Genomic DNA, 26,782 nt, shown 5'->3' with positions numbered 1-26,782 from the left:
AGTTAAGTATTATCTTACCTGTCCATTATGATGATGTACATGATGCGGCGCATGCGTATGCGCTGGCGAGTGCTTGAGCGGCGCCGCGTGGGGGGCGGCGTGCGGGGGGTGGGGGGCATGGGGGGCGTGCGGCGCGTGGGGGGCGTGCGGGGCGTGAGGGGCGGGGTACAGGCGCGCGTGCAGCGGCGGCGGGGAGTGCACCGGCGTGGACGGCGACGACCCGTACGACGACAGGCTGCCGGCCTCCGCGGCTGCCACTGTGGGGGTGCTTGCTGAGCCGCCGTACATCTGGGAGAAGATGAGTTAGTTAACCACACGAATAAATAAAGTCGTGCCTAGAAACTGCGAACGTAAACCCCCGCCAGATTCCCATACATCATTTCAGATGTTTTTCTAATTATGAATGTTTTTTCTTCTGGGCCCAAAGGTAAAACTAACACACCGTAAACTTTCCATTTTAGTTTTATCCTTTCGTAAATTCATGGTGATGATGGAAGATAAAGTACGAAGGATGTTTAACTCTCTCAGGATTTTCAGCAAATATCTTTTTAATATCGTAGGTAGATAATCCCTATAGCCATTAATTTTCTTATCAGCTACTTCCACGGTTATTATTATTATTTTTTTTAAAAACGACAACTCCCGCACTAAGAATTGCTCTTGTGTCGCGGGGACTTTTACAAACAACGGAGACAAAGCACAACCAGACCCGAAACAATTATTTGTGGATTGCACAAATAATTGTCCCGTGTGGGTATCGAACCCACGACCTCCCGTTGCAGTGGTATCGGCGTGACGACCTAAACCACTGCGCCACGGAGACAGTCAAAATTTAAATGTATGGTGTACTCACAGGCTGCAGCGGCGGCTTGGCGACGAGCATGGGCTCTGTGGGCGAGTGGTGCGGCGCGGCGGCTCGGAACGAGGACATGGGCGGCAGCGGCAGCTCCGCGCCCCCGCCCGCCTCGCCCACCGGCGCGCCTGCTATACCTGCAACACGAAAAAACATGTATTAGACGTGATCTTGAAGAGAAGAAGTACTCTTGTGGAGTAAATGCTTAAGTGTGCTACTACTGTTTTCAGTTACTGTGATCAAAATCTGCTTAGCCTTTCTTCCAACTATGATGGAATTGGCTTTCAGTCTCACCGGATGCAGCTGAATACAAGTATTTTACATGGAGTGACTACTTCTTCAAGCACTTCCACAACTCAGTAACTGGCTTTTAGGTACCCTTGGTTAAACTCATTGAAGACTTTCAAATTTCTAGTAACGACTGTCAAAGATATTTGAATAAATGACAGCCGGGATCCACAATTTAGCGTGCCTTCCATATCATCAGTTAAAGAAAAAGGTATTTCATTCCGTTTATTTTTATGCTGTTGTCATAACTAGCACATAACAATTTCAAAACTTTACCAACCGAATAACAACTTTGAAAATTGCACAAATAAAATTTTGAGAAAATACTTTTACGAATAAAATTATGTGATAGGACCAAAATATCCTTATGAGTTTCAGAGGTCATTTTCAAAACTACTTTCTTTTATGTCTTTCAAACTTCTAAAGAATATTATATTCCTCTTCTTATTACTTCTTGTAAAGCTAGGTACTCACCAGGAGACGTAGCATAAGGGTCGTGTTGGTAGGGCGGCGGGGGCGGCTGGTAGTAGGGCGCCGCCCACTCGCCGCCCGCGTAGTAAGCCTCCTGGTAGGCGCCGCCCGCGCCCGCGCCCTTCGGGGACGCGTACCGCGATGGTGAGTCGTGGCCGAATTCGTCGCTGCCATACTGGAAACAACAAAAATATCTAATTAGTTTAAAAAAAACAAAAATGTTTATTTCGTTACATACGAAAAAATAATCGAAACTAGTTCAAATTCCCACGTTCAATGTTACCCAAATGATTCAAAGTTACCCAAGTTGACTGTATCTCGTACAATTTTTACAATAAATCTTACATAGAGACCTTCTTTTAAGTAAAAAGTATGCCTAAATTAGTTTCAACAAGTTAGGATACCACGGTCTGCAACACAGGTTACAGTACACAGATCTGGGTATAACATCAGAAAACAATAATCTTATTATTTTTCCAAGACGGCTTTATTTTTTTTAACTCATTTCTGTCCCACTACTGAGCAAGGGTCTCCTCCCAAACGAGGGAGTTGAAGTCGGTTAAATTACTAAAATCTACTTAATGCAAAAAATACTTTTCCGAAAAACACATTATACGAGCTCGTATATGGTTCAAGCAAACGCAAGATAATCGCGGATAAACCATACCAGTCAAACTAGAAGATTCTTTAACGCTTTTTTAACTGCCTACGTGGCACAGTGGTTTGAGTCGCCACGCCGCTACCATTGCGTCGGGAGGTCGTGGGTTCCATTCCCACACTGGGGTCTGGTTGTGCTTTGTATTCGTTGTTTGTATGTTTGAAAAAGTCCCCGCGACACAAGAGCAATTCATAGTGCGGGAGTTGTCTTAAAAAAAGTCATCTGATAAGATATCTAATAAATATTTAGAAACGGTGAAACCTCTTAAATCTAATTCAAAAGCGTTACATTTCATGAGTCCCAACATACTTAATTCAACTTCATTCATACTCTCTCTCAACAATTCTTAGTAAATATAGCTGACCCGCGCAACTTCGCTTGCGTCACATAAGAGAGAATGGGTCAAAATTTCCCCCGTTTCCGAAACATTTTTTACTGTTACTCTGCTCCTATTGGTAGTAGCGTGATGATATATAGCCTATAACCTTCCTCGATAAATGGGCTATCTAACACTGAAAGAATTTTTCAAATCGGACCAGTAGTTCCTGAGATTAGCGCGTTCAAACAAACAAACAAACTCTTCAGCTTTATAATATTAGTATAGATGTATAAAAATAGCACACAAAATGATGACGATACATTACTAATATTATAATTCCTATACCGGACATATGGTCATTATGAAATAAACATCTTATGTGTAATACATAACTATTAGCGTTTAAGTGGGCTATATTCAGTGTTTAGCGAAGTTAAGCAGTGTTGCCAAGGTTTAGTTGTAGATGGGTAACCGTGTGACTGATAAAAAAGATACATATGTAGTGTCAGTTTATAACTTAAATAATTTTATTAGTAAGTAACTCAATGGTTAATCCAATGTAGTAAGTTTTTGTGACCGAACCGCGCAAAAAATCTAGAAAATTGTAAAGGTCTATCATGATTTGATTCAAGAAATCATTTATGCCCGGTTTCTGAGCTAAATTTAGCGGTAGTTTATCTATTCAATAGCGTTTAAGCTTACATAAACATAACAGTTTGAATAGATAAACTACCGCTAAATGTACCTCAGCAACCGGGGGCATTAGAATTTTTTGCAGAATATGTCAGTGTCCTGATAATTTCTTGAAATAAGTATTCTAGCTTTGAAACCAAATTGTACTTTACGACTTTTTATGCATTCAAATCCATACATTTTTAACTTAACCCATCGCTACTCATATAGCACCAATCGTCCCGGAAAAACCTAACCTAATCAATAATCCAAAGAAAACCTTAAAGTGAAAGAATGTGAAAGCCACTGTTTCAAATGGCAAGTTTCCAACATTCTTCAACTATCGATTAATTAATTAAACTCATTACTGTACAAGGAAACCGACACTTTATAAGTATTTTTTTATTTCATCGTATGGTTAGTGGTCAACCTAGTGTCAAAGTTGTTCAAGCTGAAAGTCTTTAGACAAGGCATAACTACTGTTATATTAGTATACAACAACCGGGACCGAATTTTACGTGCCCTCCGAAGCACGGAGTCGTCCAATTCAATTACCACTATGCGGTCACCGATCTACGGAATAACCGCGCCAAGGTTTGCTTTACCCACAAATCATTTACTGACCAGTGAACGCAATTGGCTATGGGCGCCTCAAGTGATGTGGTGATAAGACTTAAAATGTATGGATTTGAATGTAGGTACACAAGGTTAACATACAGAGTAACTTCATGTTTCGGGAGGCACGTTAAATTGTGGGTCCTATCATTTTCAAACATCTTTGATAGTCGTTTAAGCTTGAAAGTCTGACAACCATTCTTACAGAAGGGTATCGTGTTATAACCCAGGTAACTGTGTTGTGGAGGTCAGATAGACATTCGCTCCATGTAAAATACTGGTATTCAGCTGCATCCAGTGAGACTGGAAGCCGACTACAACAAAGTTGGAAGAAGGGTAGACTAATATTATATCTTTCGAAATATAAAATGGAATTTGTTGATGCTATTTATTTTTATTTATTTATTAAACATCTTTATAACCCAGTTACTTAGTTGATATGATAATGTATCTATTTAAAAGTATATAAGTATGCTCATCAGTTATTTGGTTACCATAGTACAAGCTCTGCTTAGTTTGGAATCAAATGACCGTGTGTGAGTTGTCCAATCGTATTTATTTTATTCATTTATTAATATCCTACAAAACTACCAGCGCAGTTCGACTACAGTACTATAAAATACAAACTGCATGAAAACCAGTTAATCACCTTCTAAAACTAGTAATACGTACAATAATCACAATTAAGGACTTTCGCCGTGGTGTCGCAAGATGACTGATTTGGTCTGCCATTGTGAGGCATTGTGTTCAGTGCAGATATGGTCGGAGACTGTTATGGACACCTAACGCACATGGCAGTCATTGCGAGATAGACTTAACAAGAGCTCTAACGAATATTGCAACGGGATATCTTATATATAAAACTAGCTGACCCGACAGACTTCGTCCTGTCAAAAATATTTGTAAATGTTTTTTTGCCTACGTATTTAAAAAAAATATCCTGAACAGAACCTTCACCCTGGTGATAGGACGTTGTGAATAAAAAATAATTAAATACAACATATATAAGGATTTAAAAGTAAGTAATCGCTTTATTGTTAATCATGTGAATCATAATTATTATTATTATTATCATTGTAGTGCTTTGTGGTATACGATGTTTTTTGTTTAATTACCTGGCGCATAGATAAACAAATCTGATGGTTTTCCAACACGGGAACAGGCAACATACAATTGACCATGTGAGAAACATGGGTTTTCTAGATTAATACCACAAACACTTAATGATTGCCCCTGGGACTTGTTTATAGTCATAGCAAAAGCAAGCCGCACTGGAAACTGTAGTCGTTTAAACTCAAATGGCACATCAGTCGGAAACATTGGGATGCGCGGTATGAGAACATCTTCTCCTTCATACTTTCCATTGAGTATAGTTGCTTCTATCACATTGTTTAGTAACTTTTTTATCGCTAACCGTGTACCGTTGCAAAGAAGCGGTTGGTTGATATTTCGCAACATTATAACCACCGATCCAACCTTTAATTGAAGATTGTGAGGTGGCAATCCTGGCAAATCCAGCGAGTTTAAAAATTCCGGTGGATAGTTGACTACATCATCTTGATTAGTAGCCGAATCAACTGATTTATATATCCTCAATTCGCCTGTAATTTGTTCTTGAATTTTGAAATTTAATTCATTTACATCTATGTTTTTTGCAGCCAGTATAGCTCGTTCGCTCAACCAATCATAGTTTCTGTAATTTTGAGAAACATCTGGAAACACCTTTTGAATAAGTTCATCTTTTGATTGAGTTAACTGACAAAAACTTTGAGGAAAGTTAATGCAGCCAGTCAACATGTCTATAGGAAATTTGCCATTACCAATGTCAATGAGTTGTTTAGAGAATATGTTTCCAGATTGGTCATTTTGCAACTCGACGCGCATATTCTTGCTTAAATGTAGTACTTTAACATGTTTCCACAAATTGGAGGACTTTAGGCATGCATTGAGTTCATCAGCTGGCGTTGATCGTGGAATCACTGGCAATGTTTGACGAAAATCTCCTGCTAATAAAATCATTGCACCACCAAATCGGTTATTATTGCTCCGTAGATCTTTTAAGTTTCTGTCTAAAGCCTCCAAAGATTTTTTATGTGCCATCGTGCATTCATCCCAAACAATCAATTTACATTGCTGCAAAACCTTTGCCATTGCAGAGTTCTTCGAAACGTTGCAGGTTGGAGTTTCATTGCTTTGCATATTTAATGGCAATTTCAGTGCTGAATGGGCTGTTCGACCACCTTCAAGCAAAGTTGCTGCGATTCCCGACGAAGCGAGTGCAAGTGCAATTTTATTTTGTGAGCGAATTGTTGCTAATATTAATAAAATCAAAAGAGTTTTTCCTGTACCACCAGGTGCATCTAAGAAGTAAATCCCTCCAGTTTCATTATTTGTTACTTTCATAAGAGTTTCAAATACATACTTCTGTTGTTCATTTAACAGTGGAAGATTTGTTTGAATTAATTCTTTCAAAGCGTTGAGATCATACAGTTTTTCTCGATGCAACTCTTGGTTAAAAGCATCATGCATTGGACGATTGGGCGCGGTCAGGCCTAATTGAATTAATAGTTTGTTTGACATTATCAAGCACATGTCCTCAATTGAAATCAATGCTTCATTGTAAATTTCTTCACTGATTTGTATATTTGGATTTCCCATTCTATTCCGTATTTGATACAAAATATCATCATACATATAATCTTTGTACTTGATCCACAAATCAATTGGGTTTGATGGGAAGCATGTAGATATGATTATAGAAAACAATGTTCGTATTTGATGAGCGTGTGATGATATTACAGCATCATTGAGAGTTTGATCCCAATGAGCGTCATTTTCAAGCAATTGCAAACGTTGACAGGCTTCTCTGTAGGATCCGCACAATTCACCATCAACAGTTCGTAACTGTTGGAATGATGTTGGGCCACGTACATTGACTAATAGCAGTCGTAAATAAAAACATTCATCATTGCTTGGATGTACTGAATAAATCCGGCCAATCGCATCGGTGGAATATACATCTGTATATCCTGGAACTGGTTTTCCTTGTTTCCGTCGTATAAATCTCCTTGAGGATTGATTCCAGGTATAATATTTTGGCATTTCAGAATATAGCAATGTTTGTGCGAAATCATCGTTTTGGCATGTCTCAAAAAAACTGGTTAATGTAGTAGATGGTGGCTGAGCAGCTCTTTGTACTGCGTTCTGTGCTGTAAAATACACTCTTTGTCCATTTTCTCTCTTTCATTTTCATGTGCTGTAATATTGCTTTGAATGTCACCACGATATACGAATTTGTTTCGTGTATTAGTTGACAAAAGCAAACTCAATTGGTTAGGTCACAGACAACTTTTTCTTTTTTTTAATTTGATATGACTTGGAGTCAAATCCTTTTAAGCCGTACGAATTATTTTGTTTACGTAAAATTTGGATATTAAAAATAATAAAACACTGTTGGTAACGCGATTTTTGTTTGACTGATGTAATGACGTGGAAACTGATGCATTTTATCTCGCGTGCCGAAACTAATACAAAAGAAACGCGAGTTTCGGAACGCGACATTTAAACTCCTCCAACTATGTATTCTGTGCTCCAACGAACACACGCACATTGTTTTGACAGATACGATCTTTGACTTTAGGAACACACCTACATTGCTTAGACAACAGTGAGTGCATGTAATTTTGATATGAACTTTATACCATAGCAATAAAGCTCAAATTGACTACGTTTTAGTTACAAATCATTTGTATGAGAAAAAGAAAAGGGTTATTTTTAGGATTTTTCCAGCGATAATTCTAATTTTTCTCGCCGTAAAAACCATCCTTAAACTTCAACGAACATTTTAAAAAAAGATTTGGCCAAATTGGTCGAGGCGTTGTTGAGTTATGCGCTTACCAACACATTTTGCGATTCATTTTTATATTATAGATTATCGTGTCACAATGTTAGTTACCGTACTCCTCCGAAACGGTTTGACCGATTCTCATGAAATTTTGTGAGGATAATAATATTGAGTAGGTCTGAGAATCGGCCACCATGTATTTTTCATACCCCTTACCCCCGGTTTCTGAGTGCATTTAGAGGTGTTTATCTATTCAATAGCGTTTTTTTTTAATGAGTTTTAACGCTATTGAATAGATAAACTGCCGGTTAATGTACCTCAGAAACCGGGCGTTAGTGATAAGGGTTGTCCACCCATAACATTTTTTTTAAATTTATAGGGCAAAGCAACTATTGCTGACATATTTAAAAATATGCTTTTTATACTAAAAGGTGAAGGCACAGGTTCTTCTTCTTACCAGGTTAGTGGTCAACCTAGTGTCAAAGTTGTTCAAGCCGCCCGAAGGCCTTTGACGTGGTTTAACGACTGTTATCTTAATTGACAATAACCGGGACCGACTTTTTTAGTATCCTCCAAAGCACGGAGAAGCCCAGTTCAAATACCACTATGCGGTCACCCATCTATCGAATGATCGCGCCATGGTTGGCTTAACCCACAGATCGTTTACAGATCGGTGAGCGCAACTGGCTATGGGCGGCTTACAAACAGTAAGTAGCCAACAAGTCTACGATTTAGTCAGTAAGTTAACTATATCTAATTGTGGTCACATCTCCATAACAGACCACAATGGTGGTCAAGTACCATATTTGTGTTGTTGCAACACTGTATTACTGTAATTGTATTTACATAGTGTACATACAGCCTGTTCTCGCGGCTTAGTTAACAACAGCCGCGCTGATCGAGCTCTAAGTCAAGCTGTGCTTGCTGAGGTTGTTCTGTGGATGGGTGACCATATTATACATATCGCATTTCTCCGTGTTTAAGGCACGTTAAATTGTGCGTCCCGGCTGTCACTTTCAAAGATCTTTGACAGTCGTTAACAGTAGTCAGAAGCTTGAAAGTCTGACAACCGGTCTTATCGAAGGGTACCGTGTTATAACTCAGGTAACTGGGTTCTTACCTGGGTTATAACGTGCATTCCGAAACACAGAGGAACTCGATATGTATAATATGGTCACCCGTCCACAGAACAACCTCGGCAAGCGTAGCTTAACCTCAGAGATCGATCATCGCGGCTGTTATTAACTAAGCCACGAGCTCCATATACTAAAATAATGAGTAATAAAGCTAAAACTAAAACGATGCAAACAACACTAAACAATAGACTGACCTCGCTCCTAATTTGTACTCGTTCCTACTTGTTGGCTAGTGCGGGTTCGATGTCCAGATACGATTAGATTAAATTGAGATTTATGTTTTTATTCACAGGTGATTTTTAGGATTGAATTTGATTCTCGGGTCGGACAAATATGTGTAAACGATCAGTGGGTTAGCAAGCTTAGCGCGGGCATTCTATAGATGGGTGATCTCTCGGTATTTTTATATATGTGTAGATAAACAGTCTGTGGTTTAAGCAAAAGCTTAGCACGAACATTTTAGAGATGGGTGACCGCTCAGTATTTGAACTGAGTGTCTCCGTGTTTCAGGACGTAAATAGACAGTCCCAGTTGTTGTCAATTAAGATAACAGTCGTTAAGCCATGTCAAAGGTCTTCCGGGCTTGAACAACTTTGACACTAGGTTGACCACTAACCATACGATGAATGAAATACACAGATAAATTTTACCTCAAAACTTAAATTAAATACAGGTTCATTCATAACTTTTATATTTAAAATATATCCTTGTATGAAACACATTATTTAACAAGAATTCATAAACTTCATAACTGTATAAATATAGGTACAATTCCTGTAATACAATTAGTAATAAGTTTAGTATATATTTTGATATAAAACCGCACAATGATTCATTGTGAGGACCTACTTATTCATTGCAATTTGTTGGTCAAAGGTCTTACAACCAGAAGAGCATAAGTGCATTCCTTTTATTGCTAAATTACTGATATTTTTGTCGTTTTAGAATTGGTAGTCAGTAACATCGTAAGGAAATATCAGTCTAGCCTTTCTTCCAACTATGTTGGAGTCGACTTCCAGTCTCACCGGATGCAGCTGAATACCAGTATTTTACAGTGAAACCTTACCGAATAGTTGGAAGTAAAACACTGTCTGGATTTACTTGGCCCTTTATCATACGGCTGGAATTCCGAATCGAGAAAATGCCATTGGTCTTATCTAATTCATAATAGATTATTAATCTCAATAGTGCCTTAGAAATTGACAACTTGCCCAGGATAAATGGCTATAGGCTCGCCCCCTATTATATGGGACCAATAATATAGCGAAAATTGAGTGAATTCTATACCCCTACCTACACCTTCAGGTATAATAATATTATTTATACTGATAAGTACAACAAAATCTATATATGCAATCTATATATAATCTACGTAAATTAAAACCTTATATATAAAACTTTTTCCGTTCCAGGACTTTTTGATAAGCAGCGAAGGAACCTATGCCCAGCAGTGAGATAGTTATTAAAAATACACATTTGATAGACTGTTGTAATAGAGACTAAGATCTCGAACGCATCCGCGTGTAAACACTATGGTGTATAAATAAACTAATTAATAAGGGAGCGGTGACTAAGATCTTCAATCATTGTGTTCCCACATTAAAGCTTCCTGTTTTGTTGGTACAAGTTATGAGCGACTAGCTGACCCGCGCAACTTCGCTTGCGTCACATAACAGAATCATAATTTTCCCAGTTTTTGTAACATTTTTCACTGGTAATCTGCTCATTTTGGTCGTAGCGTGATGATATATAGCCTATATAGCCTTCCTCGATAATTGGCCTATCTAACACTGAAATAATTTTTCAAATCGGACCAGTAGTTCCTGAGATTAGCGCGTTCAAACAAACAAACAAACTCTTCAGCTTTATAATATTAGTATAGATGCACGGGACAACTAGGAAATATTAACTAATATTATAAACTAGTTCTTTTCCTGCATTCGTCATCTACTTAATTTTGAATTATTACTTTCAATAGAGATAAATCGCACATGCCAAGGCTCACTTCTAAGTTGTCACACTATAACCACGCGTGAAAAGCCGTGGATTTGGGTTAGTTTTGGAAGTACCGCTCCTCGGCATCATCATGTCGAGTTCCTCCGTGTTTCGGAAGGCACGATAAATTGTAAGTCCCGGCTGTCATATTCAAAGATTTTTGACAGTCGTTAACAGTAGTCAGAAGCTTGAAAGTCTGACAACCAGACTTACCGAAGGGTATCGTGTTATAAAGTAACTGGGTTGTGGAGGTCAGATAGACAGTCGCTCCAAGTAAAACACTGGTATTCAGCTGCATCCGGTGAGACTGGAAGTCGACTCCAACATAGTTGGAAGAAAGGCCGATATATAAAGATGTCCCGCTACCCTCTCATATGAAACACCACACAATTATAATGAAATCATTTTTCATACGTGATTCCGTTATTGTAAACACATTGAGTGTAATGTATATAAGTGTTTGTATATATATACACTTCGAATACATGGTCCATGAGTCACGGTACATTCTGATAAAGTACTTCATCTCATGCTAATGGGGAATTCTGGAATCAGTGTTTTATATTGGAAGTACTAAGAATTGTCTGACTCGGGTATCGAAACTGAATCTTACAATTGATTGCTTTTTAGGTATGAGGTGAAATCTCGTTTTTTAATGACTACAGTTTGAGTGTAATCGGCAAAAATATAGGGCATTTGGTTTTGTGTTTGATTCTTGTAATGAGTTGAGAATCGCAGCTGTATTTATATAGACTGCTTTAATAATTCAAGCAATAATACATAGAAATATCATCACAAAAGATCCCTCATTCCGGGAGATGACCCTTGCCCAGCAGTGGGACAGTAATTGGTCAAATTTATACTTATTGATGCTAAATATTGGGCTAAATATTGATAAGACCCTAAAAACAGTTCGCACTTAACAGTTGTCATATACCTACCAAAAAGTGGCTATATTATCTGCTAATACCTTTGGATACAACAAGCTTAATAATACATTAACAGATTTACTATCAATACATCAAAAAAAATACCTACTTAATTATTTTAAAAGGACACATTTATTTCGCCTTATCTTTCGTCCTTTACGCACAATCGTTCTCTTTCTAACACAGTTAAGTATCATATAACAGATTCCATTAAGCAATGTCAAAACACGATGGATAATATCGAATTACAAATAAAAAATATTTGTTAAGTGCTTGTTTTGTTTGGTTAAAGAAGATTTTTTATGAAGTTTAACATTTTTGTATTTAAAAGAAGTCGAAAAACTGAATGACCAGGCGCCATTTTCTAATGATATTATCGTAATAATGTCCTCTTAGGCGATATTCGGCTGACGGCAGGTAATTCCATTGAAACCAGCCAGTTGCACTCATCAATCGATAAACAATCCTGGGGTTAAGCATCCTCTGGCGCGGCCATTCCATAGATGGGTGACCGCAGTCAAAGGCTTACACCGACATGACCAGTGTAAAGTCAGCTGCAGGACTTACAGTTTCATGTGTTCTCCGACACACAGAGGTCTACGATCTCAACTCATGAAAAGTTTCTTCCCCTTTTTTAACATCGGCCTTAAATTGAGTCTTGCACCGCAGTCACACTACCGACCACGCCACATAAGCAGCTAATTAGTTCTATTTAATCAAGTATTTGACATAGACCATCTTCTTCTTATCGTATGGTTAGTGGTCAACCTAGTGTCATTGTTCAAGCCGCCCGAAGGTCTTTGACGTGGCTTAACGACTGTTATCTTAATTGACAACAACCGGGACCGACTTTTTACGTGCCCTTCGAAGCACGGAGATGCCTTGTTCAAATACCACTATGCGGTCACCCATCTATGGAATAACCACGCCAAGGTTTGCTTAACCCACAGATCGTTTACCGACCGCAGCTTCACGTAAAAAGTGACCTATCAAATCAATTATTTTACCTACAGCAAAGACTTATTATGAAAAGCTTCACACAAGTCCATACAAACGGACAATCACATTATTACATGAACATTACACGTGTAGTAGTATTAGATAATACGCCCACGCGTTACCGATATAGCTACAAAACACACACACACACACACAGATCACAGCTGACTAGTGGATATAAATACTTGCGTTATGACAAATGTTACAAACGTCAAAGTGGGTATTAATCTGCCAGGTAATATTTGTAATGCTGTCTTTGTCCAGTGTCTTGATTTCGTAAATAATGTGCCTAATCTTTATATATATAATTCTTCTGTAAGTGTGTATGTCACTGAACTTCTCTTAAACGACTGGACCGATTTTGATGAAATTGTTTGTGTGTGTTCAAGGGGATCTGAGAATGGTTTAGATTCACAATTTTGTCCACTGGACAATGTTTTATTAGTAAATTTTTAATTTATTAGACAGGACAACGTCTGTCGGGTCCGCTAGTCTAATATATAAAATTCTCGCGTCACAGTTTTCGTTGCCATACTCCTCCGAAACGGCTTGACCGATTCTCATGAAATTTTGTGAGCATATTGACTAGGTCTGAGAATCGGCCAACATCTATTTTTCATACACCTAAGTGACACTTTTTTTTATATATCAAAGCAACGTTTGCCGGGTCAACTAGTTTGCTTTTAAACTTTTTTTACGAAAATGCGTGATTACGCTGCAATCACAGTTAGTGTGTGTAGAAATGCAAAGTATAAAATCCAAGGTGTCAGCATCATCATCATGGCAGCCGAAATACGTCTACTGCTGGAAGCCTCCCTCATGGTGTTCCACAAACGGAAGACCTATAAGACTACCAGAAAATTTGAGGAAAGTTGAATTTATTTCTGTGCTTGGAAAAGCACTTAAAGCAATCCTGACTGCCTGGTCTCAATTTGGTTTAACGGTCTACCATCTTACAAGCATCTATAACCTCAAGTCTTTTGTTTTTATAGAAGAAAAATTCAGAAAAAATATCCCTCGTCTAAAAATTCAACGAGACTTCTGTTCAGCATGTTACTCACTTCATAAAAAAGAAATAGCACAAGAATCAAATTGCCCAACTTACCCCACTCTCCTGACTAGTAGTAGCTGGTGGTTGTAGCCCATGTTCTTCATTATATCTTCTCCTAGCCCTATGCCTCAACAGCGCAGACGCATCAGGCTGTCCAAACTGAAATATATGTTCGTCTTTCCCACTCAAAAACACTTTCTCCGCACCTATCTCATAGTCTTTCGCCGTAAAGTCAGTACTAACATACTCAGAACGGACACCGTCTAAGATCTCCGAAGACAGCCGAAGACTGTCCGAGGTTTGCCGAAGGTTCACGTCGGAATCGCTTCGGTAATTTTCGCATATTTGGTTAAATGTGTTAAAGTATTCTGTTGCTAGGTCTGTTCTTGGCTGGTAGTTTACTTCTGTTATTGGTGGAGGGTCAGCTGGGAGGAAGTTGGACTCCATATTGCTGACGTCATGCCTGATCGCCATCTTGTTTTTATTTCATTTGAACTTAAACTTCTTGCCGGACGGACGCATCACTTGTTTTTCGGAGTTTTTAGCACTTTTTTCACACTTAAATTAATATTGCACTTTTGGTTTGTAAATAAATTAGTTTATTTATTTATCACTTTGGTTTTGTGTTTGTCTGCTAAATCTATGAAAAAAAATTATGTTACAATTTCGTTTCCTAAGATTTGTCATAGCTTGTGTAAATATAGCTCAATTTAGAAAGAGCTCTTGTTAATGCTTTCAGCATAATAAATAACCAAATAGAGAAACATTCCTCAAAAAGGCACACTAATCAGTTTTATAAGTTAAAAGTGTATTGCAGCGTTTGAAATACTATTGAGCGATATTTGAAATCGAGTGAAATTTGTGAACTTAGCCAAAAGACACACAATTCTCTAAAAATACATGTACTTATGTACCAGGAAGAAGTCAGGGGCTGGTTAAAAAATATACGAGAGTTGTATCAATTCTAACCAACACCAGACAAATTAGACCCAGAAATGGTTCAAAGTAATATGTCGAAAGAACAATCAACAGATAACAAAATAAAATCCCATGTGCTTTTCGACTACAAAAACAACGCTTCATAACCTCAAAAGTTCTTGAAAACCATCTTTCACGGCTTAAAACCAAACAATTGAATACCAAAAACCAATATCCTGTAAAAAAAAAAAACAAAACAAAATTCAAAAAAATAAAACAAAAATTGCAAACAACAATAATTAATTTCATACTCGAACTACTTCATAATTTTGACCACCCGAAAGTACCAAAAATTGGCTAAAAAAACCTCATCATAGAAATGTATTTAACACCTTGCTTCATCCCATGGGAATGGCCGGTGTACCCCGGGAACGAAATTCAGGTAAGTATATTTTTTTTGACAGAAAGGGTGCGACAATTGTCAAAATCTTTGACAGGTAATGTCGGTATGTCAAAGTTAAGTTCAGTTTTGTATAGTTCATTTGTAGTTAGGAATATTATATTATTCTTTAGTGACAAAAGTGCAGCTTTGGCAAATCCTGTAAAATTTATAAATGCGAAAGTATGTGAGAATGGTTGGTGACTCTTTCACGCAAAAACTGCTGAACGGATTTTGATGAAATTGATGTAACACCAATTTTATAAATATTCGTTCAGCCTATATCCTCGTTAGGTACGTTCTTCGTAGGTTTAGTAGTAGTTCGGTAGCTTTTAAAACCTTCTCAGCGCTTTTACTTATCATTTAAATTATTTAATTCCTTCAAAATTCAGTTTTTTTTAATTTTAAGTCATGTTTCAAAATGAAAAATTGTTTCAAAATGAAAAATGCTCAACCGATTTGAGCTATGTTTGACAGCAAGAGTAGGACAAACACCATACTCATCATATAGGTACTTAGAAAATACAAAAATGCGTATGTCAGTATACTTTTAAGTTTAACTCCAAAACAACTGCTCCAATTCGATTACAGACTCAACATACAAAATATTTTGCCTCAAATATATAAACCCTGGCATATTCTGCAAGTAGCAAAAATGTTGCTTGAAAGACATTAAACCTTGTATATTCTGCCCTAAATATTGTGCTTCAAAGACTTGAACTCTCTCGCTAAGTAGTTGCTTAATCAGTAGTGTGAGGTGACGCGATACGCGAGGATGTTCGTGTGAATCAGCTGATCGGTGTCCGGTGTCAAGCACGGTGGCCCGGCCACACGCGACGTGGGACCAAGGAGCAAGGCTTATACGGGTACAGTGTGGTGGTTCAGTGCCAGGGGTTGAATGAGGGGGTAAGGTTTATATGTCGGTGGTGTGATAGTTTAATGTTAGAAATGGGATGGCTAGGATGGTTTGTTTTTGAGTATTTTGAGCGAAACTACAAATACATTTAGATGAAATTCAAAGGCAAAATTTTATCATTTTGGTTGTGGAAGTTTCAAAAAGTTTGGTAAGCTATAGGTTGGTATATTAAAAGGTAATTATGTGACGTCTATTATACTATTGATTGATGCCATTCATCGACAATCGATTTATAAGTGTAGAAATAACCTAAAACTTATCAAAGTGACAAATCATAATTAATTACGGGGCTAAAAGTTTTCCCTTGGTAAGAAACATCCTACAAGTTATAAACTACCAGTGTTAAAATGTCAATCAAACCCATTCAGCAGTTTTCGCGCAATTGAATACTGCAATATATACATTTAAGCATAAATAAAAAGGTAGTATTTCTACATTATTTCGTCCAGGTGCACATTTTTTGTGTATTTCTCCGAAGTCTTATAACTTAGCAAAAAAATATGTGTCATTTGGTCATCGAGGTAACTTTCTTTGACAAAAAATGGCGACTTTATAAAGGAAACCCTTTGATATGCAAGTCATTCAGATGCTTCGCGTTTTTTTATATTAAGTGTATAATATGTAATGTCATCCTGGCCAATATATTTGGTTATAGAAGCCAGATTTAATCATTCAAACCAATGTGGTGCAGTATGTTTATAGTGCCGTGTGTGTACAAATCACAGGTACACTCTATTTTATAACACCTAGACACAACTAGGGAGAAATCAGGTGAAGAATCAACAGCTTTTTGTGCTTGTAAGGCACGGCAACTTTTATATTCTGGGCTTTCCAGTCGGTCTTACTTCAGATCCCTTGCCAGTCGTGTCAGAATACCATACCACCGGGCTATGAGAGTGATGTAATAGAGAGTGTACCTGTATTGTGCACTTGTACACTACAAACAAAGTTCTCTTAATGAGACGGAGAAGCAACTTCTGATCTATTTAATAAGTATGATTTCATTGTTGTTCTGTCTTTATTCCTAGAATCATAATCGTAAAGAACCGCAGTGTTAATGTTATTTATAGATTGGCGCTAAAGATGCGGTTTGTACTGGCTGAATTTTGTTTGTTTGTATGGTTAGTGGTCAACCTGGTGTTGACGTAGAGGGAAAGAGGGGGGGGGTATACATGCAGCCTAGCCATTCTTCCAACTATGTTGGAGTCGGCTTGAGAGATATAAAAACTAATAGGTGACTAAGAGAAACTATACTAGGTAAATTTATGAGTGCGTAGCTCTGTCTATGATTAGCTTTCATGGCTAAACTGCTTAACAGATAGTGATGAAATTTTACATGACGGAGATAGTTTTTAATCGGCGACTTTTTCTTTTTATTGTATCTACTCTTTATTTTATCTGAATTTAATTGGCTAGAAAATATCTATCAAACTTTTGGGCACAAATCTCCTCTTGGAGTGAAAGGTAATATTCCACTAAGATTTTTTTTTTATATCTATGAAATTCAAAAAAATATTTGTAATCTCAATTTTAACACTAAAAACACTTCTAACACACCAAAAAAAATTACCTCACCCGAAAATCTAACCCACCAAACGACCTTGTAACCAGTTGTATTCCCACATGTCATTTCATACATACATACATACACTTTCATACAAATAGCTGAACATAGTGCAAGCGCCATATGACAGGTGGTGGGACAGATGTACAGGGTCAAGGGCGCGGGTTCAATGCTCGGGCCGGCACATTTTTTTTTGTAATTTTACACAGTTTGTTGTAAAACGTGTGAAGGTATTCGATTCCCGTGTTGTGAAGATGTTAGTTATTTGCGATTTTTTTTGCTACATTAATAATAATTAAGCCTTTTGGTATAACCGGCGTGATATTACGTTCGTATCTCTAAAAGTACTGAACAGAATTACATGAAATTTTGTATTAAGATAGTTTAAAACCTGGATTGACAGATAGCATACTTTTTACCCCGGTAATTATTCAACAAAAGGACAAAGTGATGACCAGAAACCATTATTTTCAAAAAGAAAAGAAATAAAAAAACGACTTCAGTAAGTAAATAAATAAAATATGAAATAAAAACAGTTTTTTTTTTCTAGAATTTTATCTACGGCAGTCGAGTCTCAAGGATAGAATTTTAACGTAGAAATGTATAACAATTTTTTGTATGAAAAATCTTATGTATGTATGGATTTTTTCTGTTGTCTAACGGTGTAACTTTACAGAAGTTTACACCTGTAAAAGCTTATTTATTTAATGCTTTAAAAAGGTGACAAAATTATTTTATTTTAGAGTTTTACATAAAAAGCTATGTAACTGTACGTGATCTTTGCTAATGTATGGAGTAAGTAACTTAACAATTAAAATTTTGTAATTATCCTCGAGTTTATTTTACCACTACGAATAAATTTTGGATACACTAAGTAGTTGAAACTAACTTCTGTTTATGTTTCATTTTTATATTTTCAAATACCTAATAACATTTTACAAATATAATATACATACATACACAAAGACTCTTTAATTTACTAGTAACCAAAATTCACCAAAAAAAACCTACCTAATTTCAAAACCCAAAAAACAACAGATTTTCAAAAACACACTCATTCCGTCACATAACATAGTGTCACATCCCGGCGCCAAAAAAAAACAAATCTGAAATTCACAATCACAAAATGGGAGTCGCGTCCCAAAAAACAGATGTTGGCATGACAATGAATGTAAATTGGACATCAACATGACGATCTATCGACGTGATAGACAATGCCATCTATCTTGTGGCCAATTTGAATAATATTGACACAGGTGGACACTCCTGCGCATCATCTGGTGATCCGTTACGTATTTTACATAATTTTTGGATATTAGGATTTATTTAGAGTTCTATGGTGGTTTGAAAAGGATTCTTAGCTTAAGGGATGTCTTTTTATCTACATAAATAGTTAGATGTATGTATGTTTGTTACTCTTTCACAAAAAAACTACAATATATTTTTTTATGAAATTTGGTGCACTGATAGCTATATAACCTGGATTAACACATTTAATAGAATAATAGAGGTATATGTAATTTATTTAAGAAAACAATTAAATTTTACCCCGGGAAACCTTTTCACACGGACGAAGTCGTGGGTAGAAACTAGCCTATACTAATAGTACGGATTTTGATGAACTGTTGTGTGATAGTTTATAATCAGGAATAAAACATAGGATATTTTTTGCGTTCCTTCAGAAACTGTTAAACAACTCTCAATCATACAAGCTTTCAACACGATGTTTTCCTTCACCGTTATAACAAGTGATCATTATTTCTAATACACAAGTCACTGTTTTAAACACAAACCAAATAATATGTTTTGGGATTAAAAAAGGGTTGAAAAAATACTAAAATAGTAAATAAAAAGTCCTCTACTATAATGACACGTTGTAACATGGTATTACATAAAATATTCAGTGTACAATTAGTGTGGTACGTGTTTATATAATTAAGTGTCAGTTTCAACCCTAGGGGGTGCATACAACCCCGTTATTATTGTGTCATGTGACGTGGCTCTTTACGTATGACGTGGACTTTTTTAGCTTTTTTTTTTGTAAGTCATTTACTCCCTGTTTCTGAGTACATTTAGCGGTAGTTTATCTTTTCGCTTTCGCGTTACGCGTTCATAGCTAAATTGCTGAATCGATTTTGATAAAAAAATCCTGAAGACATATGAGTGATTTTTTATTTTTTTTTTCAAAAATTGTACGTTTTGCCGGGGCTATGAGCGTCAAAAGATCCAGAATTCACTGAAATAAATAATTGTATGTTGTTAACTTTCAACGCATTCATACAATAATTACTGTTCTGTTACTCTTGCAGAAACCACCTGTTGCTTTAAACACCGCGTCTGACCTAATTGTGACGGAGAAAGGGCCTCTGACCGCGTTTTGAATTTTGAGAAATTATCTTCCCGGCAAATTGATGACGCGTGCCAGACTTCAAACAACAAATTATACATGTACGTTTTTATATATGAGTTTTAACGCTATTGAATAGATAAACTACCGCTAAACTCAGAAACTGGGGGATAGCCAGTTGCACTCACCAGGCGGTGATCAGTGTGTAACACGTACATTACATAGATGTATATGTAGTGTTTAAAAAGCTGCTAGGCAAGGGTCTCCTCCCGGAATGAGGATGGACTTAGAGCTTAGAACTTCAGCCAACTACGCTAACCTTTAGGTTGAGGCCTTAGCCTACCTTCAAGAACTTTTTAAACAACTCTCAGGCATGGAAGGTTTCATTACAATGTTTTGTTTAGAACGAAAACAAAATCATCAAACTTGTAACTTCAATGTTGATACAATTTTACACAGGGGTGTTTTCGGTCTCTGGCGTGTGGTTTTATGTATGTATGTAAAACAGAAAAGAAAGGTCTATGTAAAAAATGCCGTTAACTTCAAAAACACGTCAACAAGCATCAAACCCAGGACCGGTTATATCGTATCTAATTTACGATAACTTCGACCCACTTCACCGAGGCGCTTTTCTAAATTCACTGCAATTCTGTTTCATTCAAAGATTTTAACTGACGATTGAATTGTAGTTTGACAACTGTTAACGAGCGTTAAGGATAAGCTATTTTAAGTAAATAATAAACTACTATAGTCCATGCTTTTATTAGATTTAGAAAGACTATACATGAGCCTTATTCTTCTTCTTAAGAAGAGTAGGACCAAGCCCTGAGTTTACTATGCTGATGACGCAGGTTTAGAGACTTTGCATACCTTCTAGAACTGCTTAAAGAACTTTTAAACATACATTTACCAAAATTTCAGTCACTGTTAGAACCAGTAACTTTTTTTACAACACACATAGCTTGAAAGACAATAGCCGCGTACTGAAGGCTCAAAACTTAAGCAATATAATTAGCCGAATACTGACTGAGCGAGCAGCCTCGGGAGGCAATATCTCGGTCCCGCTCATTTCGATCTGAAAGAAAAGAGACCTAGATATTGCCTCGCGAGGCTGCTCAGTCAGTCAGTATTCGGCTAATCATATTGCTTAGGGTTTGAGCCTTAGACCACTTGCGTGGGAGGCGCATATTTCGACCACTGAGCCTATCAAATAAGTAAAAAGGAATCTTCAAATGTCATCTTTCTATAAAGGAATCAGTTCGAACAATCGTTTGTCTTTGTCTTTGAACCTAAGACCATGCAAAGCCCATATTTTGACCACTTGACGTATCAAAAAAGCAAAAAAGGAATCTTCAAATGTCATCTTTCTATGGAGGAAGCAGTTCGAACAATCGTGTCTTTGGCTTTGAACCTAAGACCATGCAAAGCCCACATTACGACCACACAGGCTATCAAAAACGTAAAAAATTATCTTCAAATGTCATCTTTCTATGGAGGTATATCAATTCTAAACTAATACAAAAGTAGGTAACACAATGGTATTTCCTCAACAGAGACTCGTGATACAGACGACATCACATTCCACAGCGCAGACCGCGCGCCGCCAACATCACTATGTTAATGTATTCATACATACATACATACATGGCTGATTCATTAGCTAAATGACTATCCTACTGATCCTACAAAGATAACTATTGGATAAGCTATCTAATGATAGATAGATGATTAATAATAGTTAAAATATAGTGTCGTAGACTAAAAACCAACAAATAACTTCGATTTTTGGTTACAATTTCTGTCCCACTGCTGGGCAAGGGTCTCCTCCAAAAGAAGGGCCTTAAGTCCACCACGCTGACCAAGTTCGAGGTGGGAACTCAAGGCCGAACTTCTCCCTTATACTAAAAAGGAGGCGCTTGCCTATCTATTACACTTCCACGGCTAAACCGCTGCAACGATTTTGATGGAATTTAGCATGAAAATAGTTAAAAACCCAGAGTCCAATGTTATTAGTTATTTTTATGAAAATTTTACTCTAAGCAATCGAAATAAGGGATAAAAATTTGCTATGATTTTGCTAGTAAGTAAAGTTTCTCATAAAAAATATATATATTCGTGGAATCGCTCAACAGTGCAAACACTAATGGCGTGATTTAGCACTCTCGAGGGTGTCGGGTTCGAGTCCCGGTAACGCGACACGCTCACTTCCGTTGCTTTCACATCCGCTACCATAGATTGTATCTATAGAGTTTTTGTCTATGCTAACATGTTATTAAGGTGGGAAGATTTTGTTGATACTTTATATCATTGTGCTTGTAATGACATAGGGATAAGTAGGTCCTTCCGACTCTTGACATATTTCTTTATGATAGATTCAATAATTTTAAGTTTTGACTATCATAAGTGTCAAATCATACTACCTACCTCATTTTATAAACGAAATTTTATATGTGTACGCTTTCAGGGCTAAATTGCTGAACCGATTTAAGTAAAATTTCGTCAAACGATAGATTATACTCAGGAAAGATAACGGGCCAATTTTTACCTATTAAGAACGTATGAATCTACTAGACTACTTCACTTCTTATGATATTTTTTTAATTTAACTATCTTTCAGGTCTCTGCCCACCCCCTATGAAAATAAGTGTCATTATTATTTACAACTAGTATTAAGACTAGTTTTCTACATGAACATCAAAGTAACGTAATCCTAACTTATGTGTGTGTGTATGTATGTATGTATGTGTGTGTGTGTGTGTGTGTGTGTGTGTGTGTGTGTGTGTGTGTGTGTGTGTGTGTGTGTGTGTGTGTGTGTGTGTGTGTGTGTGTGTGTGTGTGTGTGTGTGTGTGTGTGTTGAATATTTATAACGTGACGTCTCTGCCGTCACCCATAGCGTTATGTCGAGAGGCCCGAGGGGACACATCATTATTATTATATTGATTTATATTTAATTTAGTTTGTATTACTTCCGGGTTCAAGTCGATGACACCTTTTTTTTAATAATATTAAAGAAAAATGAAATATATTTGATTTATTACTAAAGATTTTGATTTCAAAGTTCATAGTCCAAAAAGCGAACCAGTGTAAATCGATATTTATTAAAAAAACAGTACTATATGATCTATGTTTCCTTTCGCGCAATTCGACTCAAACCCCAAATATTTTTTACTTTTTTAATTCCCAAAATCAATCAATCTATCTATCGTATGGTTAGTGGTCAACCTAGTGTCAAAGTTGTTCAAGCCGCCCCAAAGGCTTTCGACATGGCTTAACGACTGTTATCTTTATTGTAAACAACCGGGACCGACTTTTTACGTGTCCTCGGAAGCACGGGGACGCTCAGTTCAAATACCCCTTTGCGGTCACCCATCTATAGAATGACTGCGCCAACGGTTGCTTAACCGACAGTTCGTTTACTAAAAAAATGCGATCGAGCACGTCCTCCTTCATTTGAAAGTCGGTTAAAATGAGCAGTCACTCAAAGGAGTCTTTTAAACCATAACTCAATAACAAAACCTCACGTACCCCCGGTTTCTGAGGTACATTTAGCTGTAGTTTATCTATTCAATAGCATTTCAACTCATATATAAAAAACTAGCTGACCCGCGCAACTTCGCTTGCGTCACATAAGAGAATGGGCCAAAATTTTCCCCGTTTTTGTAACTTTTTTTACTGGTATTCTGCTCCTATTGGTCGTAGCGTGATGATATATAGCCTATAGCCTTCCTCGATGAATGGGATATCTAACACTGAAGGAATTTTTCAAATCGGACCGTTCCTGAGATTAGCGCGTAGCGCTTCAGCTTTATAATATTAGTATAGATGAATAGATAAACTACCGCTAAATGTACCTCAGAAACCAAGCATTAAACATGTTAAAAGCTGCACTCAAACTAAGCCTATTGATCACTTTCTAATTATTACTTCTATATATCACTTGTCAAAGACTCTTATTAACAATTCATGGGGTTTTGCACCAAATAATTATGGGAAATCGATGAGGTTATGAAGTATGCAAACCACTGACGTGGACTCGTGGTATATGATAAAAGAATACTGCAACGACGAGCCTTCAATTGAAAGAAAGTAAGCCTATAATTTTGTACCAGCAATTTTTTATTGTTGAAGGCTGTTTCACTGTGAAGTTTTCTGCTGTATTTTTGCAGTATTTTGCACGTGGATTTTAAAATTGTGTAGCTAGTTTTAAAGTGTCTGTGGGTCATTTTCACTGAAATAATTTAGGGTTAATACCTCTCGTCGAGGAAAAGAATTGAGGCTTTCAACGTTACATGGATAATTTGTAGTTTGTAAATGGAGTTTGTGTTGCTTGTTGAAATATTAAGTTGATTTCTCAAATAAAAGTATTGCCTTGAGAAAGTAAATAGATATATGTATGTTACTCTTTCCGCAAAAACAAACTAAATCAATTTTATTACAATGTCGTTTACCAGTGATTAACACATCATATTTTTAATTTTGAAGAGTCAACCAAGACGATTACGTACATCCTACTAATATTATAAATGCGAAAGTTTGTGAGAATGTATGTATGGATGTTTGTTATTCTTTCAAGAAAATACTACTGAACCGATTACAATGAAATTTGGTAAATAGGGTAGCTAACGACTCAGAATAACACATAGGCTTATTATCCCGGAGTTCCCGAGGGATCGGGATTTACACGAGTTTCCACGCGGACGAAGTCGCGGGTGGCCTCTAGTACATATGTACATAAAACACGTCTTCTTCCCAAAGGGGTAGGCAGAGACCAGAGACAATGATTCTTGGTGCAAGAGTTGATTAACTAAAAAAAATCTTTCTTAGGTCATAATGTTCTAGAACTTTAAATGACCTGTTTTGGTCTATAAAATCTAGACTTATTATAAACTATGACGTAATAGTATAGTTAATAATGACACCGGTCAACGGTCAACGTGTGGAGGTCAGAGAAAATACGAACGATTGTATTAATTTGTATCAGAATTTGATATTTCTTAAAGACTTTTAGTCATTTTGTTTAAATACGTGTGGTTAGTGGTCAATTTACTGTCAAAGGGTCAGTTAGGCAAAGACATAATTCAAAAGTAATAATAGGTATGAAGTGAACGTGTTAGAGGTTTAGAATTGGATGGGTGATTAGAGAGAATGAAAAAGTTTGAAATTTAGAAGAAATCACACACAGACAGGTCCTACGCTTGTAAATGCATTATTAAAAAGTAATTATAGATAAGTTAAGTGAAGGTGTTTGAGGTTTAGAATTGGATGGGCGATAAGAGAAGTTGTAGTAGATTGTTATTAAGATGAAAATACGGATATTATAACCTCTATGACTAACAAACGTAGTAACCGATACCGAGGTATGGAAAAATGATGGGTGACCAATTTTTAATAACTTGACTTTTTAAGCAAATCGTTATAAAATTTATTTCCTCAGCTTTAATTATTAACTATCAGTTTATAGATTAAATTGTATGGAAATAAAGCTCTTTATGATAAAAGTAAATTATAAAATAAGAAATAGATAATTGTTACAAATTAGGTTACCTACGTTTCATCTAATCTAAAAAAATTCACGTTTATGACCCTGAAATTGATAACTATCAAGATAACATATATTCTTAGAAGTAAACCAAAACAACAAAAAAGAAATAAGTTAAAGAATACGAAAAACCTGAAAACTCAACTTATAAATTGACTTTCAGAACATTTTTCATGTACATTACAAAGTTTAGTTCTGAAACTTTCAACACAAAAGAAAGTAGGTAACAAAATGTCCTGAAAACTTTATCCACTTCAAAACATTGTTCACGTACACGTCTCATAATAAATTTAAAATAACCTTAGACTTTTGAAACTGTATGAAAAACATTTCAGGCGACAACCTTTAATATCCATTTCTGGTAAAAGAACAAACCCTAGCAAAATTTCTTTAATTTCAGAAATAAACAGTTTTAACTATACCAATTTTGAAAATCGAAGAGACGATTTTCAATTTTCAAAAAAACACAATTTCGAAATTTAAATATCCTACATCCTTAATTTTCAAAAAACTTTTCCCACTATACACTAAAACAAAAATTCCGAAATCCATTGTACAGAACAAATTCCAATTTTCACAACACAGTACAAAAACACTGAAACCAACATTTCAATTTCAAAAATCCTGACCACCACAGATTCAAAACGCAACACCAAAATCTGGAATTCAAATACTAAAATCCTCCAATTTTCAAAATCCGAAACTCCTTCAATTTCAAACATCGAAACTCAAACTCATCATCAAATAGCACAAATATTCTAAACAGCCAGTGATAAAAAAAACACGCTATGACAAACCTAGTATGTCCTTTTCGAGCACAATAACACACAATTTTTTAAAAAGGACCAAGTTTCTTGCACACAATGGTTTAACGTCAACACAATTCACTTGATAACACACGCCACTTTATTACATCACTGTGAAACTTCGTTCGTTTAACGCGACGGAGCGACACACGACCGTCCGTGTTGAGGCACGGACCGCTACTAAACTGCCATCATGGCCGAACCACTCTCTTCAATGGGGAGTGTTGCGTACTGCGTATTCACAGCTCCACTGTAAAACAAACTTTTGACTGTAAATTTACATGTGACTGGACTAATTTGGAGTAAATTCCACCTAAAATTAAGTAATGTTACTATTAAATGATAATAAAAACACAAATATGTAATGAATACTTCAATAATGAGAAAAATAAGACAGTTTTCTTACGCAAACCAACTTTTAA

The 26,782-nt window shown here is 36.5% G+C and overlaps 1 protein-coding gene across 6 annotated transcripts in view; it reads right to left on the bottom strand.

Annotated features, from left to right (window-relative positions):
- The window catches only part of da (transcription factor daughterless), a 41,175-nt gene extending 14,650 nt beyond the window's left edge, over positions 1-26,525 (bottom strand). For all 6 annotated transcript variants that reach the window (XM_076132033.1, XM_076132032.1, XM_076132031.1 and 3 more), the window contains exons 1-5: positions 26,352-26,525; positions 13,885-14,470; positions 1,616-1,787; positions 854-990; positions 19-288 (exon numbers count right to left, since the gene is read on the bottom strand). In XM_076132033.1, coding sequence (XP_075988148.1) covers positions 19-288; positions 854-990; positions 1,616-1,787; positions 13,885-14,304 — 999 coding nt within the window. In that variant the 5' untranslated portion in view covers positions 14,305-14,470; positions 26,352-26,525. The remainder of the gene's footprint in view (positions 1-18; positions 289-853; positions 991-1,615; positions 1,788-13,884; positions 14,471-26,351) is intronic.
- Positions 26,526-26,782: the final 257 nt, after the last annotated feature.

This window comes from Anticarsia gemmatalis, chromosome 27 (genome assembly GCF_050436995.1).
Source record: "Anticarsia gemmatalis isolate Benzon Research Colony breed Stoneville strain chromosome 27, ilAntGemm2 primary, whole genome shotgun sequence".
Classification (NCBI taxonomy): domain Eukaryota; kingdom Metazoa; phylum Arthropoda; class Insecta; order Lepidoptera; family Erebidae; genus Anticarsia; species Anticarsia gemmatalis.
The sequence above is the reverse complement of the archived record's forward strand: the minus strand, read 5'-3'. Positions and strand labels throughout refer to the sequence as shown.